The sequence below is a fragment of the Narcine bancroftii genome, chromosome 11 (assembly GCF_036971445.1).
Source record: "Narcine bancroftii isolate sNarBan1 chromosome 11, sNarBan1.hap1, whole genome shotgun sequence".
Lineage (NCBI taxonomy): Eukaryota > Metazoa > Chordata > Chondrichthyes > Torpediniformes > Narcinidae > Narcine > Narcine bancroftii.
In genome coordinates, this window is record NC_091479.1 from 14,955,122 (window position 1) to 14,973,034 (window position 17,913).

At 40.3% G+C, this 17,913-nt stretch overlaps 1 protein-coding gene across 4 annotated transcripts in view; it reads left to right on the plus strand.

Moving 5' to 3' along the window:
• scamp5a (secretory carrier membrane protein 5a) overlaps window positions 1-17,913 on the plus strand; it is a 71,141-nt gene that overhangs the window by 4,305 nt on the left and 48,923 nt on the right. For 3 of the 4 annotated variants that reach the window (XM_069902680.1, XM_069902679.1, XM_069902681.1), the window contains exons 1-3: window positions 6,590-6,688; window positions 12,895-12,956; window positions 16,031-16,150. In XM_069902680.1, coding sequence (XP_069758781.1) covers window positions 6,654-6,688; window positions 12,895-12,956; window positions 16,031-16,150 — 217 coding nt within the window. In that variant the 5' untranslated portion in view covers window positions 6,590-6,653. Of the gene's footprint in view, window positions 1-6,589; window positions 6,689-12,894; window positions 12,957-16,030; window positions 16,151-17,913 lie in introns of those variants that run through there. The other variant, XM_069902682.1, reaches the window with a different exon arrangement.

Sequence of the window (17,913 nt, forward strand, 5' to 3'; positions counted from 1 at the left end):
AAGAGGATGCATCCCAGGGTACTGAAAGAAAGGGCAGGTTATAGTCAAAGCTTTGGTGATAATTTACCAAAATTCTCTGGACCTTGGGCAGGTTCCGGTGGATTGAAAGATGGTAAATGCCATGCCACTATTCAAAAAAGGATGTAGGCAAAAGGCTAGGAACTGTAGATCAGCAAGTTTAACATCTATAGTTGGGAAAATGCTTGAAGGGAGGATCTGGGCAAAAAGGATCGATCAGATAGATGTCGCACGGATTCAGCGAAGGCAGGACCTGTTTGACAAATTTACCGGGGTTCTTTGAGAATATAACATGTGCAGTAAATATAAGGGAGCAAATGGACATTGTTCACCTGGATTTCCAGAAGGTGTTTGATAAGGTGCCACATAAAAGACTTGTACAGAAGGTGAGGATACTAGAGTTGGTGGTGATGTATTAGGATGGATAGAGTGTGTCAAAGTTTACTGATACGACACTAAATTGAGCGCAAAAGCAAATCGTGGAAAGGATACAGAGACAATGCAGAGAGCTAAAGATAGATTAAGTGAGAGGACAAGGGTCTGGTAAAAAGAGTAGAATGTTGGTAAATGTGACGTCCACTGTGGATGGAAAAATGGAAGATCAGGATATTATTTAAATGGGAAACAATTGCAGCATTTTGCTGTGCAGAAGGACTTGGGAGTGAATCAAAAGGTTGGTTAGCAGATGCAGCAAATGTTATATGTTTAGCAAATTAAATCAAGAAGGCAAATGTTGGCCTTCATTACTAGAGGGATTGAATTTTCGGAACAGGAAGATTATACTGCAACTGTACAAGATGAGGCTGCATCTGGAACACTGCTTTCAGTTCTGGTCTCCTTACTTGAGGTAGGATGTGCTGGCTTTGGAGGCGGTGCAGAGGAAGTTCACCAGGTTGATTCCAGAGATAAGGGATTTGGCTTATGAAGAGAGATTGAGTCGTCTGGAACTGTACTCAATGGAATGTAGAAAAATGCAGGGCATCTTATGCAAACATGAAATTATGAAAGGCATTGACAAGATATAAGTAGGTAAGTTCTTTCAATTGGAGGGGGAGGCCAGAAATAGGGGACATAGCCTCAAGATTCAGGGTGTAGATTTAGGACGGAGATGTGGAAGAACTGCTTTCCCAGAGGGAATTTGCTGCCCATTAAAGCACGAGAGGTGACCTCAGTAAATATATTTAAGGCCAGGTTGGATAGATTTTTTTCATTGTAGGGGAATTAAGGATTATGGGGAAAAGGCAGGTAGGTGAAGATAAGCCGATGATCAGATCAGCCATAATCTCATTGAATGGCGGAGCAGGACTGACAGGCCAGACGGCCTATTCTTGCTCCTATTTCTCAAGTTCTTATGTTCTGATACTTTGGGTCAAAGATCCTTCACTTATTCAGTTATTTTAATTCAGTCAGTTAATGATACAATCATTTTAATTTTAGTTTTTAATTTAAATTTTTTTTAGACTTACGGCACGGTAACAAGCCATTTCGGCCCATGGGTCCATGCTGCCCAATTTACACCAGATTAACCTACACCCCTGGTACGTTTTGAATGGTGGGAGGAAATCAGACCCCCAGGGTCAGCCCACGCAGTTACCTGGAGAACGTACAAACTCCTTACAGCACTGGATTTGAACCCTGGTCTCAAATGCTGGCACTGTAAAGGCGTTGTACTACGCCAACCTTATGTATGGTAGCTAATAATGCCCATCCTTTAACCTACCTCACCTCCATGAATTTCTTCTGGCAATATTTTTATAGCTGAGTAGGAGGAGGGGAGCTGATATAGCTTGTATCCTGCTAACAGAGCTGATGTGATCAGTGACAAGGACTCAGTAATGTACTGAAGAATATCCTGATGGATTTTGATAGCATGAACCATTGGTTCTGGTAGATTTAAATAATTTTTAGAAATACTGTGGTATTTTTAAGTAAAGTTTTGAAAGCTACTGAAAATTAAAGATAATAAGAACAAATTATATAGTGGACACAAGTCTGCAGAGAAATATAGATATATTAAGTGAGTGGGCAAGGCTCCAGTGGGTGGAGTACAATTGTGGTAAATGTGAGGATGTCCACTTTGGAAGAAAAAATGCTAGATTGAATTATTTAAAATAGTGAAAGATTGCAGCGTGTTTTGCAGAGGATCTCCAGAGTGCTTGTGTATGAATCACAAATTTCAGCTGGTAAGTGCAAGTACAGCCGATAAATGAGAAGCAAATAGGAAGTTGGCTTTCATTGCATGAGAGTGGAAAAAATCAGAGAGGTTCTCCTGCAACTGTACAGTGTATTATTGAGGCCTTGGCTGGAGGACTGCATGCAGCTCTGGTCTCCTTACTGGACAAAGGATACTGATGCAGTGGGGGTTCACTCAGTTGATTCTGGAGGTGGGGGTTAGTATATGAGGAGAATTAAGTCAGATAGAACTAAACTTGCTGAAATTTAGAAGAAAGAGGAATTTATAGAAATAAAATTATAAAAGCAGGAAAATTTTTGCAGGTGAGACTGAAATTGGGGATAGAGCATCAAGATTTTGGGAGTAGTTTTAAGACTGATGTACAGGAGGAGTCATGTGATGGAGTAGTGGCCAGTCGGGTAAACCAGCCCTCTCCAGAAAAATAGGAAAAAAGTTAGGAAAAAGCAAAGCATAACAAAAATAAAATATAAGAAATAGAAGATAAAGATACAGAGAAGAGAAAGAAGATGGCTTCCAAGAAGGAGAAAGTAAAAATATTGGAAAGAATTACTGCTAACGTTGATAGGGAGGGTGAACTGCATTAAAATGAATGTCTTCCCAAGGATACAATACTTATTTCAAACGTTAGCAATTCCTTTAACAGAAAAATTCTTTAAGGAACTAAAGAGAATATTAAGGAAATTCTTGTGGAAAGGGAGAAATCCAAGGGTAGCATTAGATAAATTAGCAGAGAGGTATAACCAAGGTGGTTTGCAGTTACCAAATTTTAGAAATTATTATAGAGCCACACAATTAAGGTATTTATCAGATTTTTATCAGACAAGGGAAAAACCAGAATGGACTAAGATAGAACTAGATAAAATAGGGGTGAAGGTACCAGAACATATAATTTATAAGTGGAATGAAAAGCTGGTACAATATAAAAACTTACCAGTACTGCATCATTTACTTATTACATAGAAGAAGATCCACTTAGAAAGGAAAAAACAAATTACCAAATACCAAAATTACCATTGACACAAAATCCACTGATCCCTTTTACAATAGACAACCTTTCCTTTAGAAAATGGGAGAGAAAAGGAATCAAAAGAATAGAAAACATTTTTGGGAAATAATTTATTAACCTTTGAACAATTGAAGTACAAATATTGAATAATTCATGGTACAATGTTTGCATATCATCAATTGAAAGCTTATTTAAAGGATAAATTGGGAAACAGACTGAGATGACCAGAAGGAAGCAGCTTTGAATAAGTGATTACAGACACAATGATAATTAAAAGATTTATAACCAACATGTACATTAAGCTGCAAGATAAGGAAAATGAAATAAACTATAAAACTAAGCAGAAGTGGGAAACGGATCTAAACATAAAGATAAAAAATGAAGTATGGGAAAAGATATGTTCTGGAACTATGAAGAATACAATAAACACAAGGTTACGCATGATACAGTATAATTGGCTACACAGGGTATATAATCACTCCTCAAAAATTAAAAGAATGTGATTCAACATTATCGGATAGATGTTTTCGCTGTAAGAAGGAAATGGGAACAACATTACATGCAACTTGGGCATGTACGAAAGTAAATAAGTTTTGGGAAGAACTAAATTAGATACTAAATAAAATTACAAAAAATAACATACCAAAAAAAAAACCAGATATTTATTTTAAGTAACATAAGTAGAGAATTAGGCCTCAAATTGGATAAAGCGAAAAAAAAGATTCATTATGATAGCCTTAGCGGTAGCAAAAAAATGTCTAATGTCAACTTGGAAAAAGGAAGAGAGCCTGAGAATACAGCAATGGTACATGGAAATGAATAAATGTATTCCACTGGAAAAAATAACAATTTAAAAAATAAAGTCACTATGTTGGAACAAATTTGGGAACCATACATGGAACATTACGACCTCTATCCCCTAAAATGAGAATGAAAATGATAAGTAGACAAAACGACTAGATTCAGTGTGTAATAATGTTGTTTATTTTCCTTTGTGTGAAGATATTGTTCTATGGTTTTATTGTATATGTTGAATATTTATGGGTTTTGGAGGGGGTGTGGGTAGAGGGGAGGGAGGGAAAGGGAAAAAAAAGGGGGAGAAAAGACACTGTGTAAATTTAATGAGAAACGTTTGTACATATTTTGGTTGATATGGTTCACAGTGTGAAAAATACAAAATTATAAAAAAAAGACTCTTTCTCCGAGAGTCAAGTGAGGTGTATTTGTCATCCGAATGTGGAACTGAACGACACAGTTGACCTCCATCTATATGATCTTGGTGGGATGTCCTCTGTGCAAAACATGCAGATACATAACCAGACGTAGCACACGTACAAATAAACAACTATTGTTCTGTGCATATGAGCGTCTTTCGGGCAGTTTCTTTGGTTGTTCAGAATTTAACTGCCCGAGGGAAGAAGCTGTTCCTCAGGATATTGGTGCTGGCTCTGATACTCCTGGATCTCTCTCCTGATGGGAGCAGCTGAAAGATGCAGTGGGTGGGGTGGAAGGTGTCCTCATTGATTTTGCATGTTCCTGGAAGACCATATCATGGGTAGGGGGGGTTGGGGGGAAGGGTACCACACTGCAGCCGACCAGGACACTCTCGATATGGCTCCTATGAAAGGCCAACTTCCTATTTACTTCTTGTTTATCGGCTGAACTTGCACTTACCAGCTGAACTTTGTGATTCATACACAAGCACTCTGGAGATCCTCTGCAAAACACGCTGCAATCTTTCACAATTTTAAATAATTCAATCTAGCATTTTTTTCTTCCAAAGTGGACGTCCTCACATTTACCACAGTTGTACTCCACACACGAGAGCTTTGCCTGCTTCAGTTTTCTCAAGAAGTGTAGTCTCTGCTGCGCCATCCTGACAAGTGAGGAGATTTATATTCATGATATAGGTCACTAGTTAAGTGAACTCTAAGGAACTTTGTGCTCTCCATCTTTAACTATCTGTTGAGGTGTCGTGGAGGGTTGTCATTCCTGGACCTCCTGAAGTCCACGATCATCTCCTTTATCCTGACTTGGGTGTTACACTCGCATCACTTCTTGAGATTTTACACCTCTTTGCAGCATTGATGCTGATGAGGCCGACTACCGTTGTGACATCTGCAAACTTGATGACACTGTTGGAGCTGGATCCGGTGATGTATTTGTGGATCAGTACAGTGACAGGAGCAGGCTGAGGTGCGCCAGTGCTCAGCGTGATAATTTCGATGTTTTGCTACCGATCCGGACAGACTGTCGTCTTTCCGTTATGAGGTCCAGGACAGAGAGGGGTGTTGAATCCCAGTGAAGATGGCTTCTCCATCAGTCGCTGGGGAATCATCGTATTAAATGCTGAGTTGAAGTCAATCAACAGCAGACTGGCGTGTGAGGGGCCATTCTCCAGGTGGGCCAGGACGGAGTGAAGCGTTAATTGAAATGGGTCTAGCGTCTCTGGAAGATGTGCTTTGATGAGTTTCATTACCAGATGCTGTAATGGTGGAGATGGGGGCCACAGGGCTGTAGTCACTGAGGCCTGTTATTGTCGCCCTCTTGGGTACCAGGATGATGGTTGCTGTCTTGAACCCTGTGGAACGATGGACGGTTGAAGTGAGAGTTGTGAATATGTTGAAGTTTTATCCAGAGAGCTAATAGAAGCCCAGATAAACATACTGGAGTAGCCCCAAAAGATCTGAAGCACAACCACAGAAAAAACCTTATGGCTTTGGAGATTCTAAATAGATTTATTTACAAAGCACTTCCAACTTTTGTGCATCATGAGGTTAAGGTTTTGAATTTCAATGAACATCAAGTTGGACTTCCATTGAAAATAAATTAATGGCAAGAACAATTCCAATTGTATTGTTGCTACTGTGAAGTAAACGATAAATGCTAAGCAGTGTGTTTCCTGATGAGAGATGAATACCACATGTTTGCAAAGCTGTGAACAGAGGAACCGATCAGTCCTTAAATGATTCTTCCACCTGGTAGCCACAGTGGAGGTGAGGATAACACGAAAGATGTGTAGCCTCCATTTTGTGATTCACAATCCTGTGGAGCCCCATGCAGTGAATGACCTTGCGACACGAATGTGGACAGATTGTTGAATCAGGAATTTCAGCTTGAAAGAGGGCGCACAAAATCAGTGAACCGGTGTGGACTCGAAAGGCCGACATGGCCTGTTTCCGCTCCGTAAATGGTGATATGGTTATGGTTATATGTACTGAGGTGTAAAACAAAAAGATCACAGACAAATTATTAGACAAATATTTTGACCACATGTATGAATTGGATTTATGATGTCAGGCTTTAAGTAAGAATTAAAGTCCTTAAAATTGCACCTCTTTAGGAATTTAAGCCTATCATGTTCTTTGTTTTCGTTAGGAATGGTGTACTTCCCTTCATTTTGGTTCTCCAATTTCAGTTCTTAAGGTGTAAAAGATGTTAAGCCAACAATGTCATTTCATGAATCCCAGGTAAAATTAATTCGTAGCTAATAATTGCTTCAAATCTATTGTATTTTTAGGCACATGGTTTTTAATTAAAGTCCCTTTACATCCCTCCTTCACTTCCATTACCTACGCAGTACGATGCACCATTTTGTATCTGTGTTACTGTTCCAGATATTGGCAATAATGAACAATAAATTTGTCATACTTGAAGGATAAACCTCCAAGAACTGAAGTGTGTTTGCTTTCACAGTGACGGCAGACTTTAAAGAAAAATTCTCACCAATTAGTCACATTATTAAATATTCAAGTACATTATTAATTATGCAGGAGCCATGGTCCAGATTTTTTTGCTGAGCTCGTATCTACTAAGCAGGATGCTCAGTGATTGTGACACAAAATGGTTACGGTCAGGGAGTGCTGCTGATTGTCTTCAAATGAGCTTGGTTAAATAGAATTGGGTTAATTGTATTTTGTGATATGATTATTAGCATCTCTTTTAAAATCAAATCTTGCAGAGTCAGATCTTTGGAGGCAAATTAACAACAGCAGGACACTGATTAGATGTAAGGCTACATCAGGGGAGGCCAAACTATGATCCCTGGGCCAACTGCTTGTCCATTTCTAAGTGGCCCCTTGGAGAAAAACAAAATATTGATGGCGCTGCCAAAACTGCTGTAATGGCAGCACCGGCACTGGTGTGGACCCACAGTGTGCAGGGCAAGAAATCTCAGTGCTCCCCTGTGGAATTGAACTGCTTCGTCTGACTGCTGTTGACACCATACAGGCTTTAAGTTTCCTGTTAAGGAGCCGATGGTGGTTGAAAACTGCTGGACTCATTGTTGTTTGGCCCACGACTCCTTATATTTTTCTGAATGTGGCCCACAACCAAAAAGGTTTCTCTCCATAGGAAGGGAAAGCTTGAGAGAAGAGTTGTAAGGATAGAATAGAGGAAATGGTGCAGAGACCGAGTGCGTGAGTGCGATTACTGTTCTTGGCTTAATGGAAGGCGGCTGGTAACAGATTTTTGCCAAATATAGTAAAACTCTGTTGATCTGTTTTCCAAACTATTTGAAAATTCCGAAGGTTCTGCATCTCACTGACCAGGTTGGTCTCCCTTTCGCCTTGCTGGGACCATGCTTTTAACGCTCTCTTTAATCCTGCCAGTTTCACTAGGAAGTTCATAACTGTAACCTTATGGTGAAATGTTGATTATAATCAGGAATATAATAAGATTATTATATACACAAGTACAATGTATAAATGCCCTGATTTTCCTGTTGCAGGCATGCAAGGTGCCAACAATTATATAGATGAAATTACCTTTTTATTGCATTTTAGTAATAAATATAAAATGATAGATATTCACATTTGCATTTGGTGCAAAATGAAAAGTGATGTTTTAATAGTGCAGACAGATCTTTTGGTGGTCCCGTAGTTATGGTTAAGGTGGCACAAGGAGATTCTGTGTCAAATAGCTATTGGGGAAAATAAACTTTTTTAACCTTGAGGTGGCAGACTTCAAGCTTCTGTACCAGCTGGCTGAAAGTAGCAACAAGAGATTGTGACCAGGGTGTTGGAGAATCCATTATGATATTTATCAAATAACATCCAATTGTACAGAAAACCTGCTAGTCTGGCACGATTCAAACTATCAAAGTTTTACGGCTTTAAATAAAACCATGAGAAACAGGAGCAGGGCATCTTGTCTGTGGAGCCTACTCTTCTGTTCAATAAGATTGTGGCTTATCTGGCCCTGTCTCAGCTCCACTTACTTACCTCTTCTCCCTAATTCGCCTAGTCTTCAAAAATCACTCTTAAATGCTTTCAATAAAGCAGCTAGTCCTGGTCCCTAAGATGCAGTTCTTTTTTCTCAAATCTTGAGGATGTATCTCTTAGTTCTAGTCTCACCTGCCAGTGGAAGCAGCCTCTCTGCTTCTATCTTTTCTATTCCTTTCATAATTTTATATCTCCCCTCATAGAAGAATGAATATAGTCAAATCAGCCTCCTCTGCACTAACTCGAAAGAGATATCCTTTTTCAAGGAGGGAGGCCAGAACTGCACACATTATCCCGAGTGTTGCTTCCCAGTAATCTGTTGCAACTGAGCCTCCCTGCTCTCAACATCCTATTTGCCTTCTTGATTACCTGCTGTGTCTCCAAACTAGCTTTTGGGATTTGTGCAGAAGCCTCTGCAAAACAAAATGCTGCAATGTTTCACCGTTAAAATTCGGTAAAATGCCTGGCACCTTATGGTGATTGTGGATGCCGGATATGCACATTTTCTTGTTGCCCGAGAGACACTTACAATGCCTTTCTAATATACCTGAATTAAGAATAAACAGTTTAGAACACAAGACATTGCAAAATGTAAAGTAATAATTTAAAAAAATCAGTAGTCCTCAATTATGTAAAGTTCACTTTAATTGGGTACTGGTGATTCCCATAACAAAATTGAGATTTAAATTCGAAGCCCGGTCCCTGGCACTGCAACAGCATTGCACTAACCACTGTAGTATCTGTATTGCCATCACAATTACCCCCTCCCCCCCTTACAGATAAAGCCTTGTTAATGAATACACAATATTTGCCGCCATATAGAGCCCCCTTTTCCCTCCCCCCCCCCCCAAAAATTTGACTCAAAAACCACCCCGGGTCCTATATGTGAAGGTGACATTTTGGTGCCGCCATTTTGCAAGATGGCAACAGGAGGAAAGTGCTCAAACTACTTGGCCATGTTCTCCAGAGTCGCAGCCGCTCACTTCCTCCAGTAAGAAGATCTGCTCAATCCCTCCTTCCTGTCTGCCAGCTTGCTCCCTCCCTCTTTTTGCTTGCCCTCTCCCACAGTGTTTTGAGGGGAGTGCTGGACCTTGATAATCAGATTCGTTGAACAAAATTTGATCATTAAGGTTCAGCACTTCCCTCAAAGCGCTGTGGGAGAGTGTGTTACGAGTTCAGTGAACCCCATATACCACCAGCAATAGAAATACACCAAAGCAATGATTCCTTAAACAAAATTAGTTTAATTCTCTGAGTATAGAACAACCAGATCAACACTTAACTTATCAACACTAAGTTTACTTAAACAGACCCTCCCCCCAACCTAAACTAAGCACAATTGTGTGTAATGTGTTTTCAAGAAAGTCCTTTTACTGGCCAATCTTCTACTGTCCATGTTTTCAAGGCTACAGTTTCCAGTAATCTTCAATCCTGTGCACAGAATCCAACAGTCATTACATTCAAGCAAACTTCAGTGCTTTACTTAGAATTACCAGACAGGAAAGTTGTGGAGGGTTACAGAGAGATGGTTGTTGCTTGTTGGACACCCCAAACAGAAGTGTCTTCCAGAAGAAACGTCTTCTTTCCAGGTTCTTCTCATAGAGTTCTTCGCTACACCGGAAAGATTAGCCGCCACTCCTGATTTCCACAGAGAGTACACTCAGGATACCATATCGGAACTCTGCCCAGTTTTAAAAAAAGAGCCTTTTCAGCAAGCTCCTCTTCTGTCCAGCCTTTTCTCAGACTGCCTCCTGCTGACTCCTTCTCTCTTGTTCTCTTCCCCTCCCCTCCTGATGTTCCAGACACTTACTTTTTTGTTTTCACTTTCCAGGCTTTCTATCTATCTATCTATATTTATATATATATATATATATATATATAAAAACATGGCCCTAATTCTCTGCAAATGTTTCAGTTTCTGGGGTGTGCTTGCACACGTGCTAAAGCCCAGAACCTTCTGTTTGCACCTGCCCTCGGACTTTGCAAGGCTGTGTCATGACCAGGCTCCTCCGCCGGTTGAAAGTTTGGTCATTCACCAAGGGGTTTTGTGTTGCTTTGGGGAACATTTACTTATACAATTTTAAACTTTAATTTTAATTTATTCTTATTTCTCAAAATATTTTTTTTGTCAGCACCTTGGGCTGCTGGTATCTTGAATTCCAGATACCGGGGATTTTACTGTAATACCATTTCTGTTTCCATGTGTATGTAATGAGCCGGCAGCTTAATTGGAAAAATGCAGGCTCAGTTTTGACATTTGAGAAAAAAAAATTGGGGCAGGTGAGGTGTGGAGGGATATGGTCCAGGTGAAAGTCAGTGGAACCCAGCTGAATAATAGTTTGGTGCAAACTAGAAAGGCCAAATGGTTCTAACAAGCAACACGGTCTTCTGCTGAAGTAAGTCATAGCAAAGAAACTGCCCTTCAGCCCACCATGCCATTGCTGAACATTTTTCCAATTCAAACTGCCATGTGTACTTATGTAAAGGTCTCATTTTACAGACCCTTTTTTATTCGTAAGTATACAGGGTCGACTACTTTTGAGGGGCTGAAGTTCACAACAGTTTCCAAAATACGATATTAGTAGCAGAAGTCCCAAATGATCTCTAAATGAATAAAGAACAAAAGCACAATGAATTAAAGTAATAATAGAGTCTGCGCATCAAAACAAAAAACATGAGTAAAACGCCAACGTCTGCAGTCACCATGATTGAAGTAAAAACGCAAATGTTTGGGGGTGGTGGGAAGAAAGGCGGAGTTCAAAGAAGGAGATAGGGGTTGAGCAGGGAGAGGTGTGAGGGCTAAGGAGTGGTGGTGGGAGGAAATGAGCCTGTAGCATAACAGCGGTGGTATCCAATGTGTGAGCCTTGTGGAGGCTGAGGTTGGTGTGGGGTCTAGCAAGAAAGTTGTCATTGGCGCTAGTGTGGAAGTCAGCCCGTACTGTAATGAAATAAACAGCAGAGCCAATAAAGTGTACAACAGTTTTCTTTATTCGGCCTTATTAACGTTAGCGGAAGTGAGGGATATAAAGAGTTCAGTAACTTGTTCTCTACACTGATCCCTATTCAAAGCATACAGTGTGTCTGTCTCATTTTTATATACCTTAAAGCAAGGGTCTGTGTGAGGCCATACAAGTTCCTCACGAGTTTTATACAGCTGGCATTCCCTGTTTTTGACAATGACATGCTCCCCTGTGGTGTCTGCAGATGGTTGGGAAATGTCAGGATGTCCTTGCTCTTGGTTTACTTACTTTTACTACATTGTTTGTGGTGTTAGTTACCATCTCACTACAGGGCGGGCATTTATATTCCCACCATATTACAAGGCATTACTATAATTTCTCACCTAATTCATTAACCCTTTGTTAAGCATATTCGTTAAACTTGTCCTTTCACACTAGAATGGGGGTGGTTGGTTCCAAGGTAGGTATCTGCGTCATTGGAAGCGTCAGGAGCTGTGGTCTGGGCTGGCAAGGCCAGGTGGGAAATTTGTGTCGAAGGTGACGGGTGCTCCGGCCTTGGGATGGCTGGGGATAATGTGTGAGTTTGCGACCAAAGCATCGGGATCTCTGGCCTGTGGGCGGCCAGGGCCAAGGTGAGACACTAGGGTTGAGTTTTCTGTGAGATGTATGGAAATTTCCAAAATGTTTGGCCAATAACAGCGGGTTGACTTTTACACAAGTTAATATGCGCACATTAGAATAGATAGAAAATTAACCAAATTGGATCTGTGCAGTACCTTCTATGAAATAATTTGCTTTTTAGGAATTTGCATGTTCATTTGTTCTTGCGGAAGTGCATGATGTTTTCCAAATAAACCAGAATGCATGTGTCGAGACACTCAAGATTTTAATCGCTGAAATGTGGAGCAGATGTGCTGTTACATTCCTTTACTTGGCTCCTTAAACACTTCTGTATGGGAGGAGACAACTGCTTGATGTGGTGTTGTGGTCAAGATTGGCATCTTCCGATGATGGTTCATTTTGTAGAAGCAGTATATATCGAGGCAATGATTTCCAGTAGTCAAATGTATTTATTTAAAGCAGGGGTTCGCCACCTTTTTCTCTCCACTCACATCCCACTTTGGTAAGTCATCCCTATGCCATCTGTGATTAGTGAGGTGGGGTGTAGGTGGAAAGAAAAAGGATGAAAGCCCCTGTTTTAATCGTCCCTCATAGACTCGTTAGGTGCCCAGTTTCAGAACTCCAAAGGAAATGGGCCAATGACCGTTTTTCTCAAGTAAAATATTTCAGTGACAGTTGGGTCTCATCCTTCCCTTCCCACTCACATCCCACCTTAAGCAATCCCTTACTAACCGCAGAGCACCGATGGCAGAGGGATGACTTAAGGTGGGATGTGGAAAGAAAATAAATGAATAACTACTTTGAATTAGCTTCAAAACCAGCTGGAATTCTGATCTGGGGGCCTTATTTTATCTCTTTAATTTTATTTTGCAGGTTGAAGCGTGGAACTGGTTTGGAAAGAGAGAACGCATCACTTTCTATTTTAAATATGGCAGGTATGGACAGATACAAGTTAATCTCGGGATGCTGAAAAGAATCGAACAGAGGATCAAATCATCTGAAAACCGCATTTGAAATAACTTGTACAAATTCTATGTCTCCAACTTGCTGCAATGTTTAAATTTTTGATCTATTCTCTTAACTGTGAACAACCTTTTCCTCAACTATCGTTAAAATGTTTGTTAATAGCATTGTATAGGACTATCCTCGAAACTTTAAAAAAAAAATTTACCTTAAAATCGGGTCGACTTATATGCCGGGCATAAAATCTGATCCTTGACGACGAAATCTCAACACTGCCTCCATCTTCGCCCCAGATCCGACGCAATCTCACGCATGCTCCATTCATTAGTTCTTTGTGAATTCTCAGTGCCGCTCCACCAGGTCCATCTGCTCGTTCCGACCAACTTTCCGCTCTGTCCAGGCTTTAAACAGGCTGTTACAGGAGTTGACATTGGTTTATTTTAAAATATCCAAATAAAATTTTAACCTTTTAAAGGCAAAGTCATGCTCAATTAAATTTAGACTGGGTGAGTTGAGTTGTCCATTCAAGAATTTTCCATTTTTTTGAAAAATTATTTTGTTGCTTTAGCAGTATGTTTGGGATCATTGTCTTGCTGTTGGATGAAGTGCTGTCCAATAATTTTGGAGGCATTTGCTTGAACATGAGCAGGTAAGATCAGGGTTGATGTCAGAGTAAGTCTGAGGGGCATTAGGGTAACCACGTGGTGGGGGGACGACAATCTGACGATCAAAGACTCACTCAGCAGGGTAGGGGGTGGTGGTGCCTACCTCCCCGCCACCGTGAACCTCCTCTGTGCATGGTGCTGTCACACACTTTCCCTTCCCTCCAACATAACAGACAAACACTGCTTATATTGCATGGATATATTGATGGTAGTGCTGGGGGGGGGGGTCACAGAATCTCATTTGTGGGGAGCAATGATGGGAGGTTACAATACCTCATTTGTGGGGGGGACAATGCCAATGAATGCCCCCCCCCCCCTTGGCACTGGCCCTGGGTAAGATATTTCTATGCACCTCAAAATTCATTTTGCTGTACAAGATCAATGAAGATGTGCACCAATACCTGTGACAGCCATGCCCCATGGCCATGTTTCACAGAAGTGCTTTGAATCTTTAGTAGTTCCTTTATGCCTCCACATTTTGCTTTTGCTCTCACATTGATACAGGTTAATCTTGGTCTCATCTGTCCACAAGACCATTTTTCCAGAATTCTGCAGGCCTTTCAAAATATTTCTTGGCAAACTAATCTGGCTATCCTGTTTCTGTGGCTAACTGGTGATTTGCAGTGTAGCCTCTGTATTTCTGTTCATGAAGTCGTCTGCGGATAGTCGACATTGACACATCCATGCCTGCCTCCTGAAAAGCATTTCTGATCTGTTGGACAGGTGTTTGGGGAGTTTTCATTTATTGATAAGAATTCTTAGGTTATCTGCGGGGGATGTCTTCCTTGCCCTTATAGTCCCTTTGCAACTACTGAGCTCACCAGTACGCTCTTTCTTCTTATTGATGTTCTAAACAGTTGATTTTTGGTAATCCTAAGGTTTGGGCAATGTCTTTTACTGTTTTATTCTTGTTTTTCAACCTCATAATGGCTTCTTTGACTTTCCTTTGCACAAATCTGGTCCTCAGGTTGAAAAATGGCAACTGCAGGCCCCAAAGGTGATTAAAAGCTTAGAACCAAAAGCTCTCTAATACCTGCACCGATGAATACTTAAATAAATCACAAACACCTCTGAAGCCAAATGTCCCAAACATTATGGTGCCTTGAAATGAGGGGGACTACGTAAAAAAAAAAGTGCTGTAATTTCAACATTATCAAACCGAAATGTATACAAATCATCCTGAATAAAATCAGGAATATGCACTTAAATCTCGTGATTTTTTTTTAAAACAAATTTAAAACTGCAGAACGTAAGGGCAAACAAAGGAAGAAAAAAAGTCTGGGTCCCAAACATTATGGAGGGCAGGGTATCTCAACATCCCTTCAGTGTCAGCTTGAGAAATTGCCCAAAATGTGCCAAATTTAAAACTGCAGAACGTAAGGGCAAATAAAGGAAGAAAAAAAGTCTGGGTCCCAAACATTATGGAGGGCAGGGTATCTCAACATCCCTTCAGTGTCAGCTTGAGAAATTGCCCAAAATGTGCCAGTTCTCTTGTTCAACAAATCCCATGGAGAACTAGCAATGACCCTGATAAATGTATTTACTGGAATGGTACCTCTAATAAATGATCTTGTGTTTTACTCTAAGCAGTTGCTTTATTATATGCATACATAGCGGATGAACTAAAATAACTATTGCACAATATTTGTTAGGACTGATAGAATCAACCTGAAAAGCATAATATAAACTTGGGCAAGATTTAGGCAACCATAGTGATGGCAAATCAATAAGACCCAGAACATTTGGAAAATGATAAATGGTGAGAGCAATCTTGAATAACTTGAGGGAAAGAATTAACCCTTTGAACTCTGTTTTCAGGGACTAGTTTTTAAACCTAATCACTAGCTGGTTCATACTGATTTTTAACTTTTCTCTTGCGTTCTTTCTGTTTCCTCCCCACTCCATTCCCACTGTCTCCAAAAGTTACACCCCTCCCTCAATTCTCATCTTTCCTCTCTTGTCCTCTTATCATATCCAATTAACACTTTGTGTCTGTTGGTCTGTACTCTTTCTTCGCCCACCCCCCACCGTTCATCCCTTTTCCTCAACCTTTTAATTCAGGCACATGCCTGCTTTTTAGTCATACCTTGAGGAAGGGCTCAGGCCAAAAATGTCAGTAATATTTCTTTGCCTCCTATGGATGCTGTGAGACCTGCTGAGTTCTTCCAGCGTTTCAGTGTTTTTACGACAAGCACCGTGTCTGTAGATTGTTGTGTTTTACTCCCAAATGGAACAGAAATTAGAATCCTATTGAAGTTTGCTCCAGAGAATTTGCAGAAAGACCTCATAAGATGAAGACTAATTGTGTGCTATTCTAAATAAATGAATTATTCCAACTGTTTTGGTGTGATTATAAAAACAACCCTGTATTTGTTTTTCAGAGAACAATTTCCCTCCACTTCCAAAGTTCATTCCATTGAAACCATGTTTTTACCAGGATTTTAATGAGATTCCAGATCAACATCGCATCCTGGCAAAACGCATTTACAACCTGTGGATGTGTGAGTACAGCAGCTGTATCCCAAATGAATGTGAATGCGATGTGGCCTGCACTCTTGTAATATTTCTCTAAACTTTTAAACATTGTTACAACCCCTTTAGTTGCCCAAATGTCGAATTGCTGTCGATTCACAGCTATTAAATATCCGTATAATATTCTGTCCTTAAATTGAATAGTTTCCACTTTAGTATTAATAGCTGAAGTTAATATTTCTCTTCCAATAAGTGGGCTGTAGGTCACAGCGGTGCATACCGTATTGTCCCTTTTCTAGGACATCTAGGTAATTTGGAAGGAATCCAAATGTCTATGTGGGTATGAATGATTTCTGAACCAAGGGAACAGTTTTGGCTTCTGGCGTAGAGTAACAACGAGCTTCAAATAGAAACATCTTTGGTTTATATTGGTTTTCATATTTGCAGAAACTATCATATTCAGAGGGTTGAATAACGGATAGGATTGCAGTTGTGAAGGATCCCTCTACCAAACCTGGAAGGGTTGATGCTAACGAGATGATGAAACTGGAAGGATTATTTAAATTGCTTGCTGGATGTTTATTAATTCAGTGAACACTGTACCTAGCATAAAATTGTTAATATAGAACAGTACAGGCTTCAGCCTTCAATGTTGGGCTGACCTATATATTCCAATTTTAAAAAATAATTTAAATATACAATACAGTCCATGAACCTGTGCTGCCCCAATTACACCCAGTTGATCTCGAACCCCGTTATGTTTTGAAAGGTGGGAGGAAACCAGAAAACCCAGAGGAATCCCATGCAGACACACTCCTTACAGACAGTGTGGGATACAAACCTGTATCCCCAGCGCTGGGACTGTAACAGCATTGCACGAACCGCGAAACATTCCTCCCAAAAGAGAGGTGCTAAGCACTTTCTCCCTCGTAACCCTCTCTTTTTTTCTTTCATCCATGTGGCTAAGAGTCCCTTTAGTGTCGCTAATGTCTCAACCTCCACCTCTGCCCCTGGCAAGGCATTCCAGGCACCAACAATGTGTATTTTAAAAAACACTTGCACCTCGTGTCTCCTCTAAACCTTCCCTCCCTTCACTTTGTATAGATGTCCTCTGGTGTTTGCTATTCCCATTCCTGGGAAAAAAGCACAGGCTGTCCACCTTACCAGTGCCTCTTGTAGACCTCTATTAAGTCTCTTCTTGTCCTTTTCTTTCAAAGAGAAAAGTTCCAGCTCTGCAAAAAAAATCCATAAAAGCTGACCTGGCACTTGATACTTTGAAATATTTTGTGTTTTGTTCAATGAAATATTTTGCATGCTGCCAGATCTTGCTTGGCCACAATCAACCTGTATTCCCTGAGGAGAATTTGGCCACGTGTTGGATTTTAGAAATTTAGTAAATGTACAGATGGCCTGTTAACTCATCTTGGTAGCAGAGTTACAATGGAAAGTTCTGTGACGAACCACAGTTTGCCTATCCTCCCTACCTGTCCAGATTAAAGCATTTAATTTCTGTCCAGTGAAACAAATGCAGCCTAAATTCTACCTCACCTTTGTAGTTGGCATTAGTCCCTAAAGTGTCATTTGTAAACTATTTGCAAAATAAATGCTGATAGCTACTTTGTAGAGAACAAGTTTCATGGAACATTACAGCACAGTACAGACATTTTAGCCTTATGTTACGCTGACCTATATATATTTTAATGTAAACCCTACCTCACTCCCATATCCTTCTGTCTAAGAGTCTTTTACATGTCTCTATTGTACCAGCCTCCACCACCACCCCTAGCAATGC